Source organism: Fusarium flagelliforme (genome assembly GCF_020744385.1).
Source record: "Fusarium flagelliforme strain FIESC 12 MPI-CAGE-AA-0113 chromosome Unknown B0J16scaffold_8, whole genome shotgun sequence".
NCBI classification, from domain to species: Eukaryota; Fungi; Ascomycota; class Sordariomycetes; order Hypocreales; family Nectriaceae; genus Fusarium; species Fusarium flagelliforme.
This window is the reverse complement of record NW_025763510.1, coordinates 772,190-796,028: the sequence shown is the minus strand read 5'-3', so window position 1 is coordinate 796,028 and position 23,839 is coordinate 772,190. Positions and strand designations below refer to the sequence as shown.

At 49.8% G+C, this 23,839-nt stretch overlaps 8 protein-coding genes across 8 annotated transcripts; 5 read left to right on the top strand and 3 right to left on the bottom strand.

The window, feature by feature from the left end:
* Positions 1-2,668: 2,668 nt before the first annotated feature.
* B0J16DRAFT_389279 (uncharacterized protein) lies at positions 2,669-4,723 on the top strand (the record flags this gene model as incomplete). The annotated part of the gene is made up of 2 exons (XM_046131807.1): positions 2,669-2,926; positions 2,987-4,723. The coding sequence occupies 2 exons, from the start codon at positions 2,669-2,671 to the stop codon at positions 4,721-4,723; spliced, it is 1,995 nt and encodes a 664-aa protein (XP_045977737.1).
* A 1,087-nt stretch (positions 4,724-5,810) lies between these two features.
* Positions 5,811-6,752, bottom strand: B0J16DRAFT_350029 (DNA replication complex GINS protein PSF3). Its single transcript, XM_046128995.1, has 2 exons — positions 6,497-6,752; positions 5,811-6,442 (listed from the first exon to the last, which is right to left on the bottom strand). Exons 1-2 carry the CDS (start codon positions 6,536-6,538, stop codon positions 5,948-5,950), a joined length of 537 nt encoding a protein of 178 aa, XP_045977736.1. The 5' UTR covers positions 6,539-6,752; the 3' UTR covers positions 5,811-5,947.
* Positions 6,753-7,130: 378 nt separating this feature from the next.
* Positions 7,131-8,429, top strand: B0J16DRAFT_350024 (Manganese/iron superoxide dismutase). The gene is made up of 3 exons (XM_046128994.1): positions 7,131-7,390; positions 7,485-7,619; positions 7,671-8,429. The coding sequence occupies exons 2-3, from the start codon at positions 7,493-7,495 to the stop codon at positions 8,234-8,236; spliced, it is 693 nt and encodes a 230-aa protein (XP_045977735.1). The 5' UTR covers positions 7,131-7,390; positions 7,485-7,492; the 3' UTR covers positions 8,237-8,429.
* Positions 8,430-8,544: 115 nt separating this feature from the next.
* On the bottom strand, positions 8,545-9,754 carry B0J16DRAFT_358603 (uncharacterized protein; the record flags this gene model as incomplete). The annotated part of the gene is made up of 2 exons (XM_046129599.1): positions 8,545-9,341; positions 9,391-9,754. 2 exons carry the CDS (start codon positions 9,752-9,754, stop codon positions 8,545-8,547), a joined length of 1,161 nt encoding a protein of 386 aa, XP_045977734.1.
* Positions 9,755-10,576: 822 nt separating this feature from the next.
* On the bottom strand, positions 10,577-13,104 carry B0J16DRAFT_324892 (uncharacterized protein; the record flags this gene model as incomplete). Its single annotated transcript, XM_046125855.1, has 7 exons — positions 10,577-11,201; positions 11,249-11,375; positions 11,427-11,793; positions 11,857-12,059; positions 12,112-12,392; positions 12,445-12,830; positions 12,994-13,104. The coding sequence occupies 7 exons, from the start codon at positions 13,102-13,104 to the stop codon at positions 10,577-10,579; spliced, it is 2,100 nt and encodes a 699-aa protein (XP_045977733.1).
* A 3,210-nt stretch (positions 13,105-16,314) lies between these two features.
* B0J16DRAFT_189924 (uncharacterized protein) lies at positions 16,315-18,350 on the top strand. Its single transcript, XM_046122779.1, has one exon. It carries the CDS (start codon positions 16,468-16,470, stop codon positions 18,175-18,177), a length of 1,710 nt encoding a protein of 569 aa, XP_045977732.1. The 5' UTR covers positions 16,315-16,467; the 3' UTR covers positions 18,178-18,350.
* Positions 18,351-19,158: 808 nt separating this feature from the next.
* B0J16DRAFT_189813 (globin-like protein) lies at positions 19,159-20,809 on the top strand. The gene has a single exon (XM_046122778.1). The coding sequence runs from the start codon at positions 19,359-19,361 to the stop codon at positions 20,604-20,606; it is 1,248 nt and encodes a 415-aa protein (XP_045977731.1). The 5' UTR covers positions 19,159-19,358; the 3' UTR covers positions 20,607-20,809.
* Positions 20,810-20,958: 149 nt separating this feature from the next.
* On the top strand, positions 20,959-22,347 carry B0J16DRAFT_350016 (uncharacterized protein). Its single transcript, XM_046128993.1, has 2 exons — positions 20,959-21,808; positions 22,042-22,347. Exons 1-2 carry the CDS (start codon positions 21,231-21,233, stop codon positions 22,286-22,288), a joined length of 825 nt encoding a protein of 274 aa, XP_045977730.1. The 5' UTR covers positions 20,959-21,230; the 3' UTR covers positions 22,289-22,347.
* The last annotated feature ends 1,492 nt before the right edge of the window (positions 22,348-23,839 follow it).

Genomic DNA, 23,839 nt, shown 5'->3' with positions numbered 1-23,839 from the left:
CATTAATCCTGTTCCTGGTTGTGAGAGTCAAGCAGGGAAAATGGTGATCAGCAGTGGCGTCGTCAACCGGCTCGTGGAGTAGTCTTCGATGTGATCTCGCGTACGAGATAATCTCATATCAAATTCTGTTTTGGCTCTCCATACAGTGACAGCACACTACACCCTTCTCAGCTAGGTGCTATTGCTACTATAGCAGGGCTGAAAATAGCAACATTGCAGAACAACAGCCAAAATAATATTAACTTTTGTAGGAAGCATTAACGATGTTTCGTCCGTGTTCATCAAACTAAACCTACATAAATTGCATAGTTAGGTACCTGCTTGATCGGGGATATCTTCAAACAAGCTAAAACAGAACAGACCGTATAGTACGTACTAGAAAGTCAAGCCATTCTTTGTCCGCGTCTTGTCCGGGAACTGACAGCAGCACCTGGCATTCAACGTGCAGCCGGTCAATTAGTCTAGCGGGTTAGCGCATGACATGTTCAACTCACCTTAACGCGCTGTACAGCACCAACACAGCACAGCAGGCGCAAGAAAAGAGATGGGCAAATTGATTTGCCTGGCTTGGGTTATCTTAATCGGATCCGCATCCCCATCTCCAGAGTGCCCGCTTTGGTGGGATGGAGGATGATTTGCTAAACCAGGACAGGAATAGGCATGAGCCATGACATCTCGCAGCTCAGGACAGGACAAGGAAGAGGCGCATTGGGTTGATGTGTTCTTTTTTCTCTTTCTTTGCTTTTTTTTTTTTTTTTTTTTTTTCGTTTTCTGGAGCTGCCGATTTCGTACTGCGTACCCTGTAGCAAGGATCGAATGGATGCCGTCATGGCGTTTTCTCCTTTTGGGCTGTGGCTGTTGCTTGCGCTGTATCACGTTGCTTCTTTCTTTTCTCTTTTCTTCTGTTTCCTCAGAGTCATGAACTATGATGATGATGCTGTGCCGCTTAACCATTACGTAGATTGTTTAGAGCACGGTTCGGTGGTCGGAAACTGAACATTTGAGGTGTCAGAAGATATGCGGCCTGCCGTCTGTCTGTCTGACTGACTGTTTGTGAAGACAGTCCTAGATCGCTGAGAGATCGAGTGGGAATTGATTCCGCTGAGTGCCTAATCAATAATAGTGAACAGGCCATACACAGCCCACCACTTTGATTTTGATGCAGCTGAGCCTCTGACCTGCGGGAATCAGAATGTCAAAGCCATAGAATATGCCTCGTTTCAAAGCATGGCATCTCGTGGACAGTCGATAGCGATGTGATGCGCTGTGCTGTGCTGTACGCGCAATGAGAAACGAGGTTCTAGTGGTCGCAGCAAGCCAGACCTTGTTGAGAGAGGACCAATCGCTTCAGATCCAAGAGCGTCTGCATGCACCAGCACCAGCACCGGGCGTGTCAGCAAGTAACAATTACAGGACAAGGGTTGGGTGAGCTGTCCTTCTAGAGTCTCTTCTTTTTTTGGGGGGCATGAGACAGACATCACATATTCTACCCCGGGGCGTTTTATTAGTAGAGCAACCAGTGGACCGAAGATTCCGTTGATTTCAGTGGTGGTTTTTCCCACTGGTAGCCGTTGGTTTGTAGTGGGTGGACCGCTGTAAATCAAAGTCAAACCAACCTACCCCACGCTGTCTGTCAGAGAGCAAAACTCAAAGTGCAGTTGTCGTCGTCACGCGTATCCCGTCTTATTAGGTTCCATGTCTAGCCCGTCGACGTTCCATGTGTCGTACCTTGCCACCATTCCCCTTCTGATACTAACGCTGGTCCACTTCCCATTTTCATGTTTGTTTCAATCTCAACAACACGGCATCTGTTCAGCAGCATCATCAAACCATCTCCACAAGCTTCTTTTATTGTGTGCATAGACTAGACTACGTATGACACCAGGATCATAATACGATACATCTCATTTGCAGGATCTTGTCTCTTTTCACCTCGTCAATCTTGTCACGGTCAGGCCATCGGGCACTATCACATATCCCTACTAAGGAGTCATTCCAAGACCTTGAAATCTGTCAGTCTAAAATCGGATATCTGCTGCTTAAACACACCACCAAAGACGCAACGCTACATCATCACCACACACCATTAGAGGGAACAGAACTGCACTGCATTTTCAGCCAGGTCAGGCCAAGCCTAATTAGACCGCCCACCCACAGACGTTGTCTCGTTCAAGCAACCTAACCTAACCTAACCATACCTTACACACCGCAGCTCGCAAATACCGCCCAGTTCCACCACCCTTGAATATCCTTCCCAAGCTATAACATCCCTGTCCCTTACAATCCCTGTCACTACTGAGTGGGGACTCTGGAAGCCTCATTCAGAACGACTGGGCCGCCTGTTCTCCTCCATCCTGGCTCACCTATTAATCCTCCATCCCATCCGCATCTCGTTCACCTTCTTTTCTTCGTCGTCTGTCTCGACTCCAACTATCCCACTTTTTAATCTTTTTCGCCTGTCGCAAATCCGAGACTTGTATTCATTACCATTCAATAGTTTGGTTCGCCTTGGGTTTTTTCACTTCTCCAAACGCTACACTACAACTTATCTTATCCATCTGGACCACTACTCGCCTTACTTACACCCGCCTATCAACATTTCAAGGCTATCCCTATCAATCAAACACTATCTATCTATCTGTCGATCTACATCATCTCATTATCTATAATGAATCTAGAAAACGTCAACACTGTCGAGGAGCTACAACGTCAGCTAGAAGCCGCCAACGCAAGAAATTCACAGCTTGAGCAGTTCGTGCAAAGTCAATTCAACGGAGACCCTACAGTCCTAAATCATGTCGCCCAGAACTTTGCTCAGGGAGGGTTTCAGATCCCCAGCAATGGTGTCTCAAATGCACGAAGTGTCGGTCTCTCCCGTAGCAAGTCCACCGTTACATATCCTACACAAGTAAAGTCTGCCATCACGGTAATACATCCCCACCCTAACCCTCATCTCATCTCCATTTCTCTAATCTCATCATTGTAGGAACGCTTTCAGGCGCATAAACGTGAGAGAAGGGCCTTTTCTCAACAGTCAAGCTCCGCCCTCCCCATGAGCCGCAGTGTTTCAAATCGTTCAGAGTCTCATATGCCTTTCTCACAAACCGGAAACCGCATCGCCCCTCTGAGTTCATCCATGGACCGATTCAGCTCGCCTCAAAATCAGTCTGCCAACCTGCCTCTTGAAGCCGCATCAAATCAATTACAGAGCGTCCAGGAGAACCAGCCCCTACTCAACATCGGCATGGACCCTGAAGACTTCCTAAAACAGTGGCCCGAGACACCTCAAGCTCCTCAGCACTACGACTCATCCTTCACTGGAATGGCTTACAACATGGTGCCCGACAACTCATACGCCAATCTGTCATCAACTATTCCTTCAAGTTATCCCATGTCGTCCGCCTGCCCTTCGATGATCTCTGGTCCCTCTGCCGCCGAGGCCGCGAGCCCCTTGACCCGCCAGAACAGCTCTTTCGACAACTACGGTGTCGGCATGGAGCGCATGGAATCCTGCCAGTCACAAGCAGATGCGCTCTTCGTTCCCGATATGTCTCCTACTTCTGTCAACATGTACCCTGCCGGCAAGCAATACACCTCTGAGCAAGATCTCTTTGGTCTCGGCGCCAACCTCACCGCTGCCAACGTTCAGCAGTACGTCGATTCCAACGGAAACACTCTGATGGCATCCCCCGAGTCGACCGACATGGAGCGATCTTGCTCCAACGCTAGCATGTCAAGTGTTCGATCAAACGCTTCCAACCTGGAGCGACGAGCTAAGGAAGCCCGAGAGCGAGTTCTGCATGCGGCCAAGACCATCCAGCTTGCCCCCAAGCCCAAGGAGGAGCTTGCCAGGGAAGCCAGCGTTGCCGCTGCCAACAGGGAAGCCAAGCTTCCCGTCAACAAGAGCAACTACCAGCGTCCCAAGCACCCCAAGGTCTACTGCACTCAGTGCAACGAGCACCCCGATGGCTTCCGTGGCGACCACGAGCTTCGCCGACACGTCAATGCCAAGCACGAAGGCACTGTCAAGAAGTTCGTCTGCCGGGATCCCGAGACTGTTGGCATCCCCACCAATGTCAAGGCCGTCAACCCCTTGTCCAAGTGCAAGGCCTGTATCTCCGGAAAGGAGTATGGTGCTTACTACAACGCCGCCGCTCATCTTAGACGCACTCATTTCAAGCCCAAGACCCCTCGCGGTAAGAAGGGTGCCAACTCCGATGAGAAGCGTGGTGGTAAGGGTGGTGGCGACTGGCCTCCCATGTCCGAACTCAAGGCTTGGTTCGTTGAGAAGAAAGTCAAAGTTGACTTGAATGAGTCCCCCATGCCCGAGCAAGATGAGTCTGATGACATGGCTGAGGGCGAGATGGAAGGATCCATGCCTCCCCAGATGGAAATGTTCCAGGGCATCGGTAGCAACATGGTCCCTTTCAACATGGAGACTGGCTACGATCTCGCCGTTGATGGTGCTGCTGATCCTGCCATTATGGCTAGTGTCAATGGCGAGCTTATCTCGGCTCCCATCTCGTCTGCCTCTGGTAACTTCGGCTACTCACCCTTTTCCAACGGCTCTCCTATTGTCGGACTCCCTGACAACTATGCCTACTCCGAGCATGCCACTTCTGCGTATGGGTCCAATCTCTCTTCTTCCAACACTATCACTCCTGCCACCTTTCAAGATATGTCCCATATGAGTATGCCCGATAATGGCCTCTGGGTTTCCTAAATGCTCCGCAGTATGAGTAATGATCATGAAGCTCGATCTTCTTGCATCAATATCATCCCCACTTCCACCGGTTGACATGCGTCACCAATATCGATCTCAACATCGACTCATTGGTGAGCATTTCGTGCCTCGAGGGATGAGGATTACACAAGAAGAAGCCTTGAACCACTCGCGTCCGAGCCCGAGCCCAAGCCCAACTTGAGTCGATACGATGATGGCTCAGTTGGCTAAGACTACTATTTCTCGGTGTTGTGCCGTTCTGGTGAACGCGCACGCCAATTTCTTGATGAGTAAGCATCACACACTTGCTTATTACTACTTCACATTCGCCTTCACACATAATGATTTCAGGAGCCTGTTCTATGATTGTGGTTTCTCTTTTTTCGACTTCTTATTCTTTTTTCACTTCCTTTTTTCTTTACCATCACGGCGTCGATGATTACCCTTTTCTCTCTGGTTTATTTTCAGCGAGTCACCTTGGCAAACTAAACTGGTGGATACGTTTCAAATCTGGCTGTTGGCCCTAGATGGGCAGCCAAGCAGGTTCGACCGCTTGAGCGGTGCGAAACCTATACGTTTATTCTCAGCGCGATCGAAAGTGCTTCATCGCGCGACTACGATATATAACTGGGCCGGGTCGGTATCTGGAAGGAATTTTCCCAGGAGAGGAAAAAGAGGAGTCGGTTGCATTTTTGTTTCTATTTTTATCTTCATCACATCCTGTACATGAAATAAGGATGAAGGGAGTTGGACGTGGATATCAGAGCATGGCGTTTTTTGTTTTGTTTCTGGGGTGTGCCTGTTCGGACGGGCGGTTATGGCTGAAGAGTTTGCCATCTTTGTGTGCTTTACTAGTTAGATCAAAGAGCATTTGGGTTGGGTCGGTGTTTGGGGATATTAGGGGTTTTAGACATCTGACGGGCATGCAGGAAAATGCGCCGGGCTTGTCGTTCGGTTGGAAAAGTACTGAGCGAATGGGTTGATGAGTACCGTTTGCCTACAGATAGGAACCTCTTCTGGCTTGAGACATAACAGTCAGAGTCAGTAATAGACTGTGCTGAAAGATGCACTCTTTATCCCTGCATTACTATTCTCTATGTGATTAATCTCTTGTGACTGAACTTGGTGGTTCTTGATTTGTGCTTCTAGTTGTAGTTTATCGTAGACGCGTAGTGCCTCATGGCAACTCATGGGTATCTCTATCCTGACCATCTTCCCTAACTCTCAAGTCTTCTTGACCTTCTCCATCCACTCCTTTGCACCCTTAACACCCTCATGTCCCCTCCTAAACAATCCCCTCTCCCACTCCTCCAACCCTCTCAAAAACTCCTCCCCATTCCCGACCCCCGCCTCATCCGCCTTTCTCGCATGCAGTCCAACCTCGCCCGCCCTAACAACAAACGTCTTTCTCAACACCTCAGCAACATCCTTCTCATCGAACAAGTCCAGCATGCGAACGCCCACTCCGTAGAAATGAGGACTCTGGTCTCGTAGCGGTACGGCGCGGGGATCGGCTTTTAAAGCAGACAAAACGGCGGTGGAGAGACACGGTGGGAGGTTTAGGGTCAGGGGAGCGCTAGATGTGGGTGTTGATGCGAGGGCGAGCATTTCGGCGAGCCAGAGGGGGAGGGTTAGGGGGGTGTTGGCTTTGAGGCCGTGGGGAGAGTTGTCGAGATGGCCTAGGTAGGGGACGTCGATTTCGAATTGGCAGGGTACTTTCTGCGGGTTTGTCAGTTTTTGCACAGCGATATGAGTAGATCTGGGGTGTATTACCTCTGCCTCCGTGAGGATGGAGTCAATGTCGTAGTACGACATTTTGTAGTTTACTTTTTTGATGTGGTGGTTTGGAGGTGAGGGAGACGCGTAGAGAGGTTTGGAGTTGTGATTTACGCGTTGGGCGATGACATAATCTTTTGCTTACCCTGCAGCCCGGCCGAGATGAACTGTGAAGCATGAATTTTATGAAATTATATATCAACAAGGCTATCAAACTATTCAGAGATGTGATTGACATTTATTCTAGTAGACGTTGCAACAGTCGCACGTGTAAGTCGAGGAGGTCACCGTTTTCGCGTCATTCGCAGTTCAGATATGGATGTCCGAGATCGGCACTCGGAGAAACGGGTATTTGGAATCGAGAATTCGAGAATTCGAGAATCAGCTTCGAGGCTCTTCATAATCTGCAGCTGAACAGGTTATTTCCCGCTGATTCATCCAGTGTCGCTGCTCGGTATTCCCAACAAGACCGAGCATGGTAAACTTCATGATTATGATGTTGACGATGTTAGCTGGGTTCACTACCAGTCTTGTAGAACCATCGCCGCATTTCTGAACCCAAAAAATGAGTCTGAGCAGATAGATGCACCAGAAAAGAACAGTCGATTAAATGATTTAATAGTACAATAAAAGCCAATCATCGCTATTGCTGTGATTTAACCTCATCGTCCATGTGAAGCCACACTTAAGCCACAATCTTCAGCCAATGCATCCATCAAGTCAAGCTCCCAAAATATGACGACAGATTGATCCAAGCTCCTCTGCCTTCGGCAGTCCGACATTGCCGGGTCCAGCAGCTCTTTAACCCAGTAACTGCCCCTCCTCTTCCATTTTTTTGACATCATCCACAGAGATTACCAACCGACTATATCAAACACGAGTTTTAGTCTTGTAAGTTTTGTTTGTCCTCATTAACAAGCGCTTTCTTCTTCACTATCGAGCTCGGCTTCATTCAATTGATTCAACACTGATACCTTCAGAATAGCTTCCACAATGGCTTCCGCTCTCCTTCGATCAACTCCCGCCCTCCGCGCCGGCCTGCGCGCCCGCTCTACTCCCCTCGCGGCCATGGCTACCACCAGCTTCGTCCGCGGCAAGGCCACTCTTCCCGACCTTCCTTGTACGTCCCCCCAATGCTCAAGCTCCAATTGCTAGCTGACCAATTGCAAAGACGACTACGGCGCTCTTGAGCCTCACATCTCTGGTCAGATCATGGAGCTTCACCACTCCAAGCACCACCAGACCTACGTCACCGGCTTCAACAACGCTTCCGACGCCCTCGCCGAGGCCAACCACAAGGGCGACGCCAAGGCCGCTGCTGCTCAGGCTCCTCTTCTTAACTTCCACGGTGGTGGTCACGTCAACCACTCTCTCTTCTGGGAGAACCTTGCTCCCAACGGCAAGGGCGGTGGTGGTGAGCCCGAGGGTAAGCTCTTGACTGCCATCAACGAGGACTTTGGTTCTTTCGAGGCCTTCAAGAAGCAGACCAACGCCACTCTTGCTGGTATCCAGGGCTCCGGCTGGGCCTGGCTCGTCAAGGACAAGAACGCTGGCACTCTGTCCATCGTCACCCGACCTAACCAGGACCCCGTTACTGGCACCCTCGAGCCCCTTCTCGGAATTGACGCCTGGGAGCACGCCTACTACCTCCAGTACCAGAACCGCAAGGCTGAGTACTTCAGCGCCATCTGGGAGGTCATCAACTGGGGCACTGTCGCCAAGCGATTTGAGAAATAAATTGGTCCATAATAGCAAAGCGTAAAGCTTGAATGAGGATGAATGTCAAAATAGCGATTGACTTTGCGCAATGAGGTTGACGGATCATCGACCGTGCGCAATTTGTTTGTTTGTCAAGATACCGAGTGTATAGCACCATGAGATTCAATAAAAGAATCCTTGAAGAATAAATACACATAGTGACCCGAAACCTGGTGTCATACCATGCCCCCAAAACTTTCGTCTTGTCGTGAGCACCCATTTATTGCTGTTCAAAGGCCCCAAACTCCAGGGCATGCAAATCGCATACCGCACCCATCCCAAGAAAATCAAGGCTGCTGGCATCTGGCGATGCCCTGGTAGGCCGCCAGCTCTGCCGGATACTCATCGGCAAAGATCTCATCGGCATATTCATACCAATCGCTGTTACCCTCACTGGTTCTCGCCTCAAAAAAGCGCGCGTACTCCCACCACACGGGATAGTGTCCTGCACAGTCCCAACCGAGGATCCATGTGATTGTGTGGTTGGAGACGATGATGTTTCTGGGGCAAAGGTCCCCATGCGTGAGGACGCATGGATAGTCCTTGCGGAATTGCTTCACAAGAGCTTTACCCACCTGCTTGGGAACCGACGAATACAGTGTGGATGTAAGCAATGCCATGAACTCCTCCTGGCTTGGTCGAACCCTCACAGCGTAGTAGGTGTGGCTCGGGTGGTTGTCAACTATGAGACTGTATGGTCCCGCCTGGACCGACCCAAAGCTGCCGTTTGAAGTACTTCTGTCATTACATCGCAACTTTTGAAGTATGTTGCGAAGCTGTCGAGCGTACTGATACTTTTCGTGCCTGGACAGATTTGGCCAGACGTCCTCAAGTAGCTCACCAACGACGGTCTGCGAGATGTTTCCATCGGCCGGACCTTGCGGAGCCAGTGGAAGAGCTCGAGTGTGCGCAATGATAGAAAATTTCTCATGCTGCACCAATCCCGCTTGGGAGATGCGAAACTCGTAAGTCTTGGGCTCGATCAAGTCATCTTGCTTCTTCGGGAGACGCTGTACAGTGAGGAACAGCTTCCGGTTACGGAGGAGGGATGTGAGGTATCGTGTATGCTCGTCTGGACGAGGAGCTGTACTAATGTCAGTGAATACTCCAGCGCCGATTTAGTTGGGTCTCACCTGGACCAAGTGACTGGATGTCCGTGTAGTAGCGCGAACTGAGCTTCGGCTTCTTTTCTTTCACACCCTCCTCCTCCTTGATCAGCATGCTTGAGGGACGCTTTGGCAACCTAGCAAAGTTGACGGTCTTTCGCGGGCGTGAGAGGCTCACGTCTGACCTAAAAACAGAGGCCGCTCGCGAATCTTCGGGCTGCTGGGAGGCCCGAAAGATGCGCCGAGAGGGATCGCCCAATTCACTGCAGTTTGCCCCAGATTTGAGAGGACCAACCCGCCGTTCCTCCTCAATCTTAGGATCTGGTGGTGGTGACGGACTGGTTGTTCCTTGGGCGACCTGAGCAAGCATCTGCGCCCTAGCAGGATTCATGATTTCGCCATGAACCGCAGGTTGAGCAGGCTGAGCTGCTGGTTGAGCTGCAATTTCAGCAATAAGTTCAGCTGCAGATTGAGCTACAGGTAAAGGATGAGTTGCAGGCTGAACAGGTTGAGCGGCAGGCTCAGGTGCAGGCTGAAGAGCTCCATCCGAGGGTGGAGGTGACATGATCGCTAGGTTGATGCGAGGAACTTGATCACTGCGACGGTTTGGAAAGAAAGAAGGAGAAAGGAATGTCTTCAGGTTTCGTTGCACCTGGAAACCGGCTGCACTCGAGCGAGTAGAAAGGAAAGAAGCGCGTCAAACAAACAACAGAAATGAAAAGTAGAGGTCTCGATCGGGAACCATGCAGGTAGAAAACATCCATGGATGGTTTTGGGGAGTTTGTTATGATGAGGGAGAGAGCTAGTGATTTGCAATCACTCCTTCCGCGGTGAGTCGCAGATGTTTTCTGCAGACGGGACGCAGCTGCCTTGCACCTGCCCGACAGTGACAACGCAAAACCCACCACAGGTTCTCAGAACCTCTCTACCTAGGTAATGCAGTGAGTGGGTAGACTGATATTGCCCAAGACTTTGTGTTGGAAACAAATGCATGGGAAATCACATACTACTACGGATAACCGCACATTACAGTACAACGTCAATTAAGCATAGATGCATGAGGGATATTTTCTTTCATGAAATCATACTATATTCTTCGGCGAAGGCGACCAGAAGCTGAAACTACCTGGTAGCAAGACACATCGTGCATGCATAAGCTTTCTCAAGAGTACGGAACGTTTTAATAATTCTCTGCAACAGCAAACATACGCGTCTACTCATCATGCCCGTTCTCCTGCACCTTCTGCTCCTCCTTGCGCTGCGTGTAGTGACGAGGTAGACGGTTCTCGCCTTCAGTGTAGGGATATCCAGCTTCTTCACGAGCCATATCGTTCACCCACTTCTCGTCACCACGAAGGCCGGGGTTAGTACCAAGCTCCTGCCACTTGGCAGCCAGGTAGAACCAGCCCAGTGCATTGCCGACAGTACCAACTTCGTCACTGACACCATTCTTGGCCTCTTGAGACATTCTAGCATGGAGCTCGCTATCGGTGTACAAGTCCATGAGATGTCCGGCAACAGTCTTGTAATCACCAGGAGTAACAAGATATCCATTGACCTTGTCCTTGACCTGAAGAGGAATACCACCTTCGTTGGACACGATGACAGGGACACTCGCATGTAGAGCTTCAGAGACCTTGATCTCGAATCCTTCACGAGTTGACAGCTGGAGAATGACATAGGCGTTGGCAATGACCATGTTGAGAAGCTGGTCATTGGCATCAAGACGCATGACGCTGACGTCGTCGAGGAGGTGAGGATAATGATCTTCTAGTTGAGTCATTGTCTGGTCGAAAATGATGGCTCCGTCTGGGTCATCAATGGAACCGTTACCGCAGCTGCACCAGTTAGTCAAGGAAATGTTTCGTTCACTCAAGTGACTTACACAACAAGCTGGGGAACATCAGTGATGTTAGCCTCATCGCAGCGGCGACGGAACTCTGCGTATGAGTCGATGACAGTAGGGATACCCTTGGCAGGATCGAATCGCGCGACCTGCGCGATGTACTTGCCTATAACATTTGGTCAGTCAGGTTTGTCGAGAGTATCTAGCATAGACATACGGTTGGGCCAGTCAAGTTCGGTCATTCGCTGGTTTCTGCACTGCGTGTTGTAGATATGAGCATAGTAGCCAGTGTCCCACTTGTTCATGTGCTTGTTCAGGCCATCGATCCAGTCTGTGGTAGCGGGAAGGTAAACGACCTTCTCCTTGGGAACGGTATGAGGAACAAACTTGGGAATGGGGTGGCTGATGAACATGTCGGACTCTTTGATGTTGGTCCAGAGATAGTTCCAGATATCGGCTTGAGGTGATCCTTCCTTGGCAACGAGATCACTTCGGATCTGGATGTGAGATCTGTAAAGGACAGGGCGATCAGGAGTGAGTCTCTTGATCATGGGAATAAGTCCAGGCATCTGAGGATCATCGATCTGCATCGTTGTTAGTCGCACATCCCCTGTTACACCAATAACCCTAAGAGTGATTAGACTTACAAAAATGATGTCGGCACCACCCTCCTCTGGAGGACGGAGGGGACCACCCTCAGAGAGCCAGTATCGCTTGGCATTGTCCTCAATCCAGTCGGTGATGGCACCTTTCTCTGCATCCGAGATCCGTTGGTCAGGGTGACTGACACCTTGAAGGATGTTGTGCTGGTTCTTGGTGATTCTGAAAACACCAGGTCGTGGCTTGGGAACTAAGAATGTTAGTCAATTGAGAGCGATGAGTTCTTGCTGTGTCTAACTTACCATACCACGTCACATCTACTCCCATGAGGCGACTGAGACGGACAAGAGCATGTCGCATGAGGGCAACACCTCCGCCTTGTGGGGTGGCACTGAAGAAGGCGAGTTTGGTCTTCTTCTCACGCAGCTTGTTGGCGTAGAACTGCGTAGCGTTCCATGTGGCGTTGGAGCAGGTATCCTTGTGGTTTTGGAGGTTTGTGAGATGAACGCGGAATCCTGCATCTGTCTGAACGATGCCTCGATAGCCGACCTGAAGATGCGGTGTGAGAGAGGGCCCGAAGTTTCTAATGTATGTGATTAATAGTCACTCAATGACAGTGATTGATGGCGACTTACAGGATACACTTGCGGGCCATGGAATCGGCTTGTTCATCGACGCGCTTGACGTCCCAGAAGTTCTTCTCTTTGGCCTCATGGTCAGGTCTAAGGACCACAGGGACAATATCCAAATCCAGCCAGAGACGCGAGCACAGAGAAGGGCTCATATACTTGAGCGTGACAGGGATACCGGCTCCAATGAACTTGACAAAGTTGTCATGCTCGTAAGCCTCGACCTCACTGATGATGTGATCCGCAATGAGATCCTGTCCCTCACGCATCTCCTCATCGAGAGAGATGTGCTTGATAGAGAAGTCATTGAGATAGACAGTGTCGTGAATGGCAAGTGCAATAACGGCAGTATGATCATCGGCGAAGACGGCAGAGATACCGAGGTACAAGGTCTGTAATTAAGTTTTGTTAGTCGTTGCTGAAGAAGTCCAAAAGACCGACAACGGATCCCATGCAGGGATTGTGAACAATTGAAGTTACTATGACGCGAGGTGTCATGACATAGGAAATATGACATGAGAAAGACGAATAACATGAAAAATAAAATGATCTCACCTGGAGAGGAGCATTGACATGGCCATCCTTCTCGACCATGAGGCTCATCTGCCTCTTGCGGTGCGAGGTGGCGCCCGTGGAAAACTTGCGGGTAGGCTTGTTGGAACTCATGATGGCGGGAGCTCGCAAGAATTGGCGGGGTAGTAAAAAAGATGGAGGGGTAATAGATTATCGGCAGGTTGAAACGAAACGACAAGCTCTCTTGAAGATGAAGATGAAGATGAAGATGAAGAGAAAGTCAAAGTCCACTGTGTAGGTAAAGCAGAGGAATGTTGAAAGGATGAAAAAAAGAGAAAAGGATTGCAGTCGAGAGGCAAGATATACCTGCCTTGGAACACCCCCTTGATCAGGTCAGACAAGTAAAAGGCAGGGACGAGGGATGAGGTACTTGGACGATGGTAGTAGCTCCTGCCCGGGTAGCAGAAAAAAGTCCCCTCAGGCTTAGGATGCCAAAAGTTTGCAGGCTTAGAGCCGGTCTCAATTCACATAAAGTGTACAGATTATTTCGTTCCTTGGACTCTCAGCAGCCAATCTTTTTGATACCCTGACGAGTAGACACAGACACAAGATGGGATGCTGGTAGACGCTAGCCCGTCAGCGCGGGTCTCTGCAGGAAGGGGACCAGGGTGTGATGTACTGTACTTGATGATATCTTGTAAGACAAGAGAAAAGACGACAGGCCAAGTCGAGCCACAGGCTGGGGGCGGGGAGGGTTACCGTGGAAGAACGTGGGGGAAACAGCCAGTTAAGGACGCGGTGACAAGGTGAGCAGGAAGATAAATGTCAAGGTGAGGAGATGAGTGGCGTGCTGAAGATGGACAAAGCTTGGATGGTGCTTTTGGTGATATCACGTTGACTTGTGTTTGGATGAGAGCCCGTATTTGGGAAGGCGATGAATCAAGCAATGGGTTGATCGACCAGGATTTGGGTGAGGAGAAAAGAGAAACACGATGACCAGTCAAGATTTTGGGCGGGAGGAAGGAGCAGCGGGCGTAGTGTAGGAACTGCAAGCGCAAGTGGCACCTGCTGTTTGCTCAGGTGCGTCAAATGTGTATTAGTTGACGACACTTCCCTGGCAATATCTTATCTTGGTGTTTAACTGAGAAAAAATTCCCTGTTATCAACTTTCACAAGTAACGAAATCGAATTATCAAAGCCGAAGAGCCCAGGATGACGGAAAGGGGGGGTCAGGCGAACGAGGGTGCAAGGTGAAGTGAGGTAATGGTAGAGGTGGTCTGATATGTGCGATGAGATCACCAGATTTTGTGAGCTGGATCGTGAAACTGGGGTCTTGTTACTGGCAACGGAACAATCAACAAAGAAGTGAAGCCTTTGTAATTGAAGCTCTTGTCGGGGATACAAATTAATAAATCTAAGCGCCGCCAACGTGCTTGATGCAGGTACGGCGTCACATTCGTGAGTGTAGCATGTGCTGGTGGAAGGTTTGGATGAAGTGACTGAGGTGAGGAGAAGAGGAAAGAGCGGGAAGATGAAATACGACGAGTGACATTTCTGAGCACAAGGAAGGTAACAAGAGGGGGACCCTGAAGTCCTTCCAACTTGTCCGAGCCAGTCAAAGAAGGAAGCCACAGCATCATTGGTTCAGCTTCATTCATGTCGAGCTCACCATTGAGTTGCTGTTGTGTAATAAAATAAACTCCAATCTAAGCTGTAACCCCTCCTTCTCTACGAGCTAGTGACAGGAACAGAAATCCAGGGTAAGCTGTTTAATTCCCCGGAGCTGTCGTGGAGATCATAAAGCTGTCAGTTGAAAGAAGTACACTACTGTACGTGTTAGCGGCTCCTAATCCGAGGTACCCGAAGAATTGACTACAGTAGTGCAGCCGAACCCCGCGCTGGCGACATGAATTGCGTGAGCTTTAGAGCTTGGAGCTTGGAAGATCGTCCCATAAAGTCTGGGGCAGGGTAGCTGTGGGCGGGGTTCCTTCCCCGGGTGGAAACCTGCCCCCGTCCGTCATTCTTCAAGGCTCGGGGAAGATATCCATAAATTCATCCACCCAACTGGAATGGATCCTACACGATTGGATCTGTAATGGGACCGCGGTGAGCATGCAAGGTACTCCTTCTAACTATGATGCTTGAAAGCGTCTATTGTTGCCTCGAGCCTGGAATACTGACTGACCTAGGAAATACAAGCCCTTTGTTTACCAGTGGCAGGAATGTCTCAAGCCAAAAGGGTCCTTCGACAATAAACCCTGAAGCACAAGGTCTTGTAAGACATTGCAGACTTCAACGAACTCTTCACGGTCGATGTCAGGGATCTTCAACCCCAACTCAACACTCCTCACCATGAACAAAACAACTTCTTCGACAACAATACCCTGTTTAAGAATAGCCGCCTCACCGAATTTGCACGGCATCCGGTACAACCTTCGTACAGATCGTGGCTTATGAAATCGTTCACCGTCTCGATGTTCGGTCAGCTGTCCTTCGGCTCGTATGATGGCCACCAGTGTTCAATCTCAGCGTCAGTGGTGGCTTTCACCTGGACCTATCGATATGTTTGCCGTTCAATGCATTAGGGTTCCAGAGCATATATCAACAGACCTCGAATCTATGCGTTCCCTTGACCACTGACCAGCGGTGAGCCCTTTGAGGTTTGATGCTGTGCCCATCACCCCACCATCGGCATTGTTACATGTGCCTCACAACCACCTTTATTGGATCTGTCGTTACTCTGGATGTGTCGCACCAGGTCACTCAACAGATCTAGGACGCGGACAGGCGAGTTTCCGGGCGCCGTGCAGCCACGATATGCACTCCAACCATCCAGTATCACTCAAAAGTCGACGAAGATTAAGCTGTGGAACAACTGGTGCGAGCAAGCAATGTATCTGTACCAAAAGGTGCTCGACCATTTTCTGGGAGTGCTGACTCATGATGCCATGTCCTCATACTTCACTCTATCATGGATCCATGGCCCTTACTCAAGTCTTTGACAGACGCGACCGATGGCATGGTTATAGCCGCATGGACTTAATCGCGTGGTCTACATCAACTACCCTGTGGCCTTGCGTCGCTCAAGGATCGTGTAATCGCGCCTGTCACAATATTTCGACCGAAGAGCTCTACATCGGTCGCATGCGATGCTATCATTTATCGACAATCACCATTGGATATGGAGGCGATCATAGAGAGGGTGGTTAATCGTTGTAGGGAAAATACTCAAACGGCGGCCCAAAAATGCCAAGCTTCCTAATTGAGCAGAGGAGATCTCCCCACAAAAGGCATTCGTTATCAATCTCGAGATGATCTAACATCTCCACGCAGCCTGAATAAGATTGGCCTGGAATCACCAGTCACGGGATGTGGATAGCGGCAACCAGGGTGGGCAACTTTGCTGGGCCGCGCGTCCCGCCGAAGAGGGATGAGTCTTACTGATATGAGTGTATGAGCATCAGAACCTCTAGGACTTGCCATACAACTGAAGATATCCAGATGCGATAAGTGAAGATGGTTCCTAAAGCTTCGTTCGGCGTTTTCTTGTCGCTGTTCCTCCACATTGCAAATGGACACGAAGGCACAGAGCCAATGCAGCCAGACCACAAGTATGCGGAAGATCGAGCTCACATGGTCCTGAATGCAATCCATTCAGCCGGTCGACTATTTGGATCAGCCCTTTATCACAATGGATTCGGCTTCTTCCCAGCCACTGTACCGGCGGGCACTTTGTTCTATCATGGCGCCGAACGAAACGTAACGCCGACGGGGCCAGAGTGGTTGGCTTTCGATATTGAACATTCCGAAGCCTTTGCGATGTCATATAGATCAAGACGTGGCAAAGGGCGTCACCCAGTAGCTCCACCGCCCGATAAGCACAAATCTGAAGGAGAGGAGGATCTACGCGAAGAAGAGTTCCGTGAGGAATTACGACGTCGCAGCGAGCATGGCAATGCCGAAAATACAAGAGACCACTCTGGTTATCCGGTTGACGACAACGACCCCGTAAACCATCGTGGCTATCTGCATATGTATCAAACAACTCGTGAACTCAACCTTCTTTTGCTTGACGGTATGAGTGCAGGCAAGACATACATGGGTACATTGGACTCTCAGGATCTCGTCCTTCGCGAGGGCAAGGGCAATGGCCGGAGTTTTGACGAATGGAATCGGGCTTCTGATCTGTGCAAGATAGCATCCGAATGGGGCTTGGATGGATTTGTGCGGATGGAGATTGGCGTGGAAATCATCAAATGTGACTTCAGCAACGGCTTGAATCTGGTTAACATGATGCGCACAGAATTGCGCAATTATACCATGAATGACCAGGACTTGTCCATGTTTCAATGGATCAGAGGGGTTGGAGAGCGATACGATGGTATTGGAGGCGGCCGACTACGGATCGACTTTTCTTCCATGGTGTCTGGCCTCTTCTTTCCCATCAACATCTCCAGCACAGATCCGGAGCGACCGGATCTTAAAAGACTCGGCGCTGCAACAATGACTGAGCTCATAGACATCAAGGCATATTTGAAGGATGTTTTGCACCAGCCTCGACGGTTCACCGTGGACTGGCAAGGTGTTGTTGATCTCATCGTGAGCCGGTATAGCAAGAGGATCGCGCTCATGGCATATGAACCACTGCCATCTCGTCACTTTATTAATGAAGTCTTGGGTACTACATCAACCTGGTTCAACGCACCGCCGTTGCCCGATGATATTTCCTTGGCAGAGCAAAAGAACACGAACCGAACTGCCAATGCCATTGAGGAATGCAGGAGACATTACCTTAGGCCAGCCCACGTATTTAAGGACAAATGGAGTGTTGAAGACGAGTTGATATATACATCTCTTGACACGGTTCTAAGCACGATCTGCAATACGCTGTATCTTGTGCGCGGTCGCCTACTAGAAGCGTCAACTGCCCACCTATCTGGACTTACGAGTAAAGACGATGAGTCCTATGAGAAACTTGAAAGGGCGGTTGAACATGGTCGATCTATGGTCCAGCAATTGATGAGCGAACTGGGATGGACAACTTGGAAGAAACCACAGGCTTGTGCACCGGACGAATTGTCTTCGATTGCGATGTGGCCGTTTGGGACGGAGGAGGACCATTGGCATCCTGGATGTCGCTCAATTGATGTCGTCCAACATCCCAATGGGACATATTGGGATCATCGTCTCCCCAAGCCAGATGATAGAGATGATCTGAGCATTTAGCAGAGGTCCTAAGGGCTCATGGGACTCGGCGAGCCCCCGCGTCTTGGCCATGAGGCCATACAAGACGTGGAGAAATCGGCAGTGCTCGCATGCAATGATGACCAAGCCGAATTTGTATACTAAAGTGGGATGCGGAATGAGACGAATAGCGTCAATATATTGCGCGGGTCACAAGGGGACACAATATGGAATCATATCATTGAACCTTGCTCCACCCGGATCCAGCTGTCAAAATACGTAACGGCATTTCCAGGTTGGTGATGATTATCAATATTGCAGGAATGATTCGCGCGGTGATATTCCGCTGTCTGTACGACTCTAAGTTAACGTTGAATTTGCAAACAAATGGAGTCATTTGTCGTGATTCTCCCGTCACAGCCGCAAGACCCGTTCCGATTATCCTCGACCCCGTTCCGATCCCATCCGAAGCTTATTTGCAGATGTCAGCCCACTCTTTGTCACAACATTGCTTGTCCCAAACTCGTGGCATCGAAAATTTAAAAGACTAGATGACATTTCCGCTTCTCCGCTGAACGTAGAATGTTCTTGGCTATGCAATTGATGCTTGGATCAGTTATTCATGAGGGTCCTGTCCAGCGATAGGTCGTCTATCCAATCAAGATGGGTACCTTGGTAAAATATTACGCATAAGAATTTGCTGGTGACTTATACGCAAGCAGCGGGGCAGATACCTAGGGCCTGGATACACATCAGAACCTTGCGTTGCAGTTCCCATCAGTCTGGATCCGAATCGGATGAAACATATTAACAATAACAGCATCTACAAAAAGTAGACCCAAAAAAAGAAGCATCTAGGCGCCAATCTCCGTCGTACAACCGTTAGGGCCCCGCGGAGATGCTCTAGTCAGTACCCATCAGACCACCGTCGGTGATCCAGGAACCCACACGGCGAACGGCGCTGTATCAGGGACCATGAGCTATTGTTTCTGTCGCTTTCGCATCGCATGATGTTTATTGTCCTGAGAGTCATGAAGGACGAGAATAACAAAATGTTGTTTCTCCGCGCCTCGATGACTTCTCCGGGACATGATATAAAGAGTCGGAGCTGGATCCTACAGAGCCACTATTCTCAGCATCACAGTCTATCAATACGACACAATTGACACTTCAAGTCTCATATACCTCATCTCCTAGCAGACTTATCATACAGATAATTCATCATGGCTCTCACCGCAGCACAAGTAGCCATTGTCAAGAGCACAGCTCCCATCCTCAAGGAGCATGGCAAGACCATCACCACCACATTCTACCGCAACATGCTTAGCGCCCATCCCGAGCTCAAGAACTACTTCTCTCTTCGCAACCAACAGACCGGCGCTCAGCAAGCTGCCCTCGCCAACTCCGTCCTCGCCTACGCCACATATATCGACGACCTTGGAAGACTTTCTCACGCTGTTGAACGTATCGCTCAGAAGCACGTCTCACTCTTCATCAAGGCTGAGCACTACCCCATCGTTGGCACACATCTCATCGGTGCCATTGGCGAAGTCCTCGGTTCTGCTTTGACGAATGAGATCAAGGAGGCTTGGGTTGCTGCGTATGGTCAGCTCGCTGATATTTTTATCCAGCGCGAGGGTCAACTTTACGATGCTGCTGGGGAGTGGAACACATGGCGCAAGTTCAAGATTACCAAGAAGGAGGCCGAGAACGACTCTGTTACGAGCTTCTACCTTGAGCCTCTTGACGACAAGCCTCTTCCCAAGTTCCTCCCCGGACAGTATGTCAGCTTGCAGATTCCCATCCCTGAACTTGATGGTCTTCTCCAAAGCCGTCAGTTCAGTCTGAGTGAGGCTCCCGGAACCAACCACTACCGCATCAGCGTCAAGCTTCAGGGTCCCGAGGAAGAGCCTTCAGTTGAGGATCTCGCTGCTGGCAAGATTGCCGGTCTTGTCTCCACCAGACTGCACAAGCGATACAACGTCGGCGATGAGGTCGAGCTGAGCCCTCCCGCTGGAGAATTCTTCCTCAACCCCGCCGATGCCTCAGCCGCCAAGAAGCCTCTTGTCCTTCTCTCCGCCGGCGTCGGCGCAACTCCTCTCATCTCCATCCTCGACTCAGTTCTCGAATCAGAGACCGCCTCGCGACCCATCACATGGATCCACGGAGCTCGCTACTCTGGCTCAACCTGCTTCGTACCTCACGTTCTCGACTCAGCCAAGAAGCACGACAACATCACGGCCAAGATCTTCCTCGAGGACGTCAAGGAGGGCGACCAATTCGACTTCAAGGGCGAGATCGACCTTGCTCGTCTTCAGAAGGATAAGCTTCTTCAGCTTGACAGCTCCGATGCTGAGTACTTTATCTGCGGTCCTGAGGATTGGATGGTCAAGGTTAGAGCGTTCCTTGAGGAGAATGGTGTTCCCCGTGAGCGCCAGCACCTTGAGCTGTTCAAGACCGGTGATGTTTAAGTGATTTGAACTGCGATAAGGCGTGATAGATTGTGTACTATAAGAATTGCTACTTGGTTTGGTCGGCATATGGAGGGCGTTGGGATTGTACAGATTGCTTTATGAAAGTGTATTATTGCTTGGATTCTGTGAGTCGATAGACTGCATATTAGATACCAAATACTCAAAAAAGAACTATTTTCTTCTTTTATTATCACACCCTCAAAATAGCAGCCGGTGACAAATTAAGCTTCTACTCTCTGGCAGGTTGAAGAGAGCGACTCCATAATAGCAACTTTGCTTTAATGCATACAAACCAGATGTACCACGAATTTAAACGAACTCAAGATGTCGTCGCTTGCTAGGATTATTACTATATTCCAACGACAAACGGGTGACTTGGTGTCACAACCCTCATGCCATTCATTATTTGTATATACATACAGGGTAGTCAGCTTCCGCCAGCCTTATACCCACCAAAACATCCACGTATGACATGAAGATCAGCCATCTCATCTCATCTCATCCACGCTCATTCATCAACTACCGACTCACACAAACTATATCACATCTAAACTCACAACGCCATATCACACCGCCATATCACACCGCGTGGGTAACGCAATCACACAAAAACACCACAGAATGGGCTCCTCAGACATCCCACCCCCTTCAGCACCAACATGGCTCGTCCCAGCCTCAACAGCCTGCCTCTCAGTCGGCGTAGCCTTTTGGTTGCTCTGCTACGTCCTCATGGTTCGCCGTTCACTCGCAACCCACGCCACACCCGCACCTCTCCTCGCTCTAGGCCTCAACCTCGCATGGGAAGTCGTCTACGCATTCGGCGTATGCGAAGCACCCATCGAAAAATTCGGCTTCACATGCTGGCTCCTCCTCGACATACCCGTGCTATACGCCACGCTCAAGACAGCGCCTAGATCATTTGCCTCTGCGCCGCTTATCGCGCGTAATGTACCGCTACTCCTAACTATAGTGTTCATCGCGAGTCTGGTGGGTAACGGCACGTTTGTTTGGTGGTGGCTCAAGGAGCCGCATCGTGGGTATGGGATTAAATGGGGTAAGACGTGGAAGGGTCTTGAGGCGAGAGATACTACTGAGTTGTCATTCTGGTCGGCTGGTGTGGCGCAGATGATTTTCAGTGTATCTGCCTTGGCTATGCTTCTACAGCGCGGTCACTCTGGCGGTCAGAGCTATGCAATCTGGTGAGTAATTCTTTTCTTCTATATGCATCAGGAGCGTGTTTTCTGCTCTATCGTATTCCCAAATGTTTGGAAAATTGCTGCAGATTGCGCATCAGGTGGAAGCGGTCTATTGAAGCACGACCACGACAAGCAGACCCGACAGTTTGGATCACCAGTAGGATTTGCATCCGCTTGTTGTCTCGTGACGTGAAAAAGCAACTGGGCAGCAAGCAAGCTGACAATCATGCCTCCAGGTTCTGTCGCTTCGTAGGCACCGTCATGGGCCTCCCTGTTTGCTGCATACTACTGTGGTGGTATTGGCCAGAAGCTCATGGTTTCGTCTTCCACCCTCTTGGATTGTTCTTCGTTGGTACATCAATACTTTGCGATCTGGCATACCCGTTCTTGTTGGCCTACGTCCGAACTACGGAAAGGGTCCTACCCGATGGTAGCTTGGTGGATGGCAGAAGACTAACGGAAGCGGAGAAGAAGTATCAGTAGGGCGGCAACGGGCGCTTCGCGGCTAAGCGAGGGAGGAAACATGAGCTAAAAAAGCAAATATGACTTTATATGCAGTCACTTTAGGAGTGACATCTTGGCAATGTTTGTGTTATAGATCGTCTATCACGACTGAACTGAGACTGCTTGCTACTGGAATGTTCATCACAGACAGAACACTCCGTCCCAGCTTCACCTCGCGAAGACGTCTACCAACGGTTGATCAACCTGTGGCGCCCGCACAATGTAACTTCAGATCTGACTACCTCGGGATATTTGCTCTGCTATGACCAGTTTAGAGGGGTAATCCAATAAGAGGGTGACGGGACGATCTAATAACCGCTTTGGTTAACTTGATATCGCGGCAATCTGTTGTCCATCGCCCCAAGACATAGCGGCTGGGCACAACGTGATGAGTGCGTAATGCAGCCTTTCCGTAGCGTCACGGAGATGAGGCCAATCGAGCGTGGCTTTTATGAGATGTGATAGCATCAACAGTTATTGTGGTTAGTTGATCAATACACGAGGGGTGAAGAACAAACAAACACCCATCACATGACTATGAAACGATGTAGGCAAAAGCCAGGTTCTTTTTGTTTTCTCCAGATTGACATGTAACGTTGGCTGAGACCTTTTTTCTCTTTTCTCCTTGATAAATGAGGAGAGCTGGTAACTAGGATCTCAAGATATGGCCCAACCAACACACCAATAGCAAGCCAGAAAAAAGAGCAAACTGGGTGGACACTTGTCTCGCGATAGCCTGAGTCCTAGTAAAGAAAACTCATCGAGTTCGCGATGCGACCAATCGCGACTCAATCCAGCGTACCGGGATCGAAAGAGAAGTTGGCAACTTGCGGCGTGCGTATGGCACAGGATCGTGATCAGCGTGATATATCCGCATTGTCGCATCCAGCATCGGCCGCTCATTTTTCGTCATGTTTGCTTTCTCGTGCTTCTTGTTGGGCGCGAGAGTCCGAAAGATTGAAGCGATATTTTTCGGGATATCACAATAGAAGGATACCACAATAGAAGTTGATATCTGTACCTTGATGGGTGTTCCTGTTGGTCCATGGTCGTTTCAGTGCAGGAACGCTCTGTAAAACAATTGCACCAATAGACGCAACTCCTTTATAGAGGGACACCATATGTCATGTCAAAGTCACATGGTCAAAGGCTTGTGCGGGTGCAAGCATCTCGAACAATGGGCTGGAACTCGATACAGTAGTAGGGGGCTTCCAGGGGGTGGTCTCCGTGGAGAACAAAGTGTCAGTGTCAAGAGCTTGCATCTTGTCCGCACAAGGTCATGATCACGTTTCGCATGACTGTTTTTGGGTGAAGAAAAGAAGAAATAGATCTTCAATTTTGACAGCAGGTGAATAATTCCCCGTAGGTGTTTATCGAAATCCTGGTGAGGCCTTTTCTGGCAGAATAACCGGGAAAAGGGTGTCAAGAAACCAGACACGACACTTGTCGGTTGATAACTTGTACTGTACTGTATCTCTGGCATTCAATCACATCATGGCCAGGTTTCAGTTCCAGGGTCCTTTTGTTAAA

Coding starts and splice junctions, on each gene's coding strand:
- B0J16DRAFT_350024 (XM_046128994.1), top strand. CDS start 7,493: ATGGCTTCCGCTCTCCTTCGATCAACTCCCGCCCTCCGCGCCGGCCTG. Junction 7,620..7,670: donor CACTCTTCCCGACCTTCCTT/GTACGTCCCCCC, acceptor CCAATTGCAAAG/ACGACTACGGCGCTCTTGAG.
- B0J16DRAFT_350016 (XM_046128993.1), top strand. CDS start 21,231: ATGGGCTCCTCAGACATCCCACCCCCTTCAGCACCAACATGGCTCGTC. Junction 21,809..22,041: donor GGTCAGAGCTATGCAATCTG/GTGAGTAATTCT, acceptor TCATGCCTCCAG/GTTCTGTCGCTTCGTAGGCA.
- B0J16DRAFT_189813 (XM_046122778.1), top strand. CDS start 19,359: ATGGCTCTCACCGCAGCACAAGTAGCCATTGTCAAGAGCACAGCTCCC.
- B0J16DRAFT_189924 (XM_046122779.1), top strand. CDS start 16,468: ATGGTTCCTAAAGCTTCGTTCGGCGTTTTCTTGTCGCTGTTCCTCCAC.
- B0J16DRAFT_350029 (XM_046128995.1), bottom strand. CDS start 6,538: ATGTCGTACTACGACATTGACTCCATCCTCACGGAGGCAGAG. Junction 6,443..6,496: donor CCATCCTCACGGAGGCAGAG/GTAATACACCCC, acceptor ACAAACCCGCAG/AAAGTACCCTGCCAATTCGA.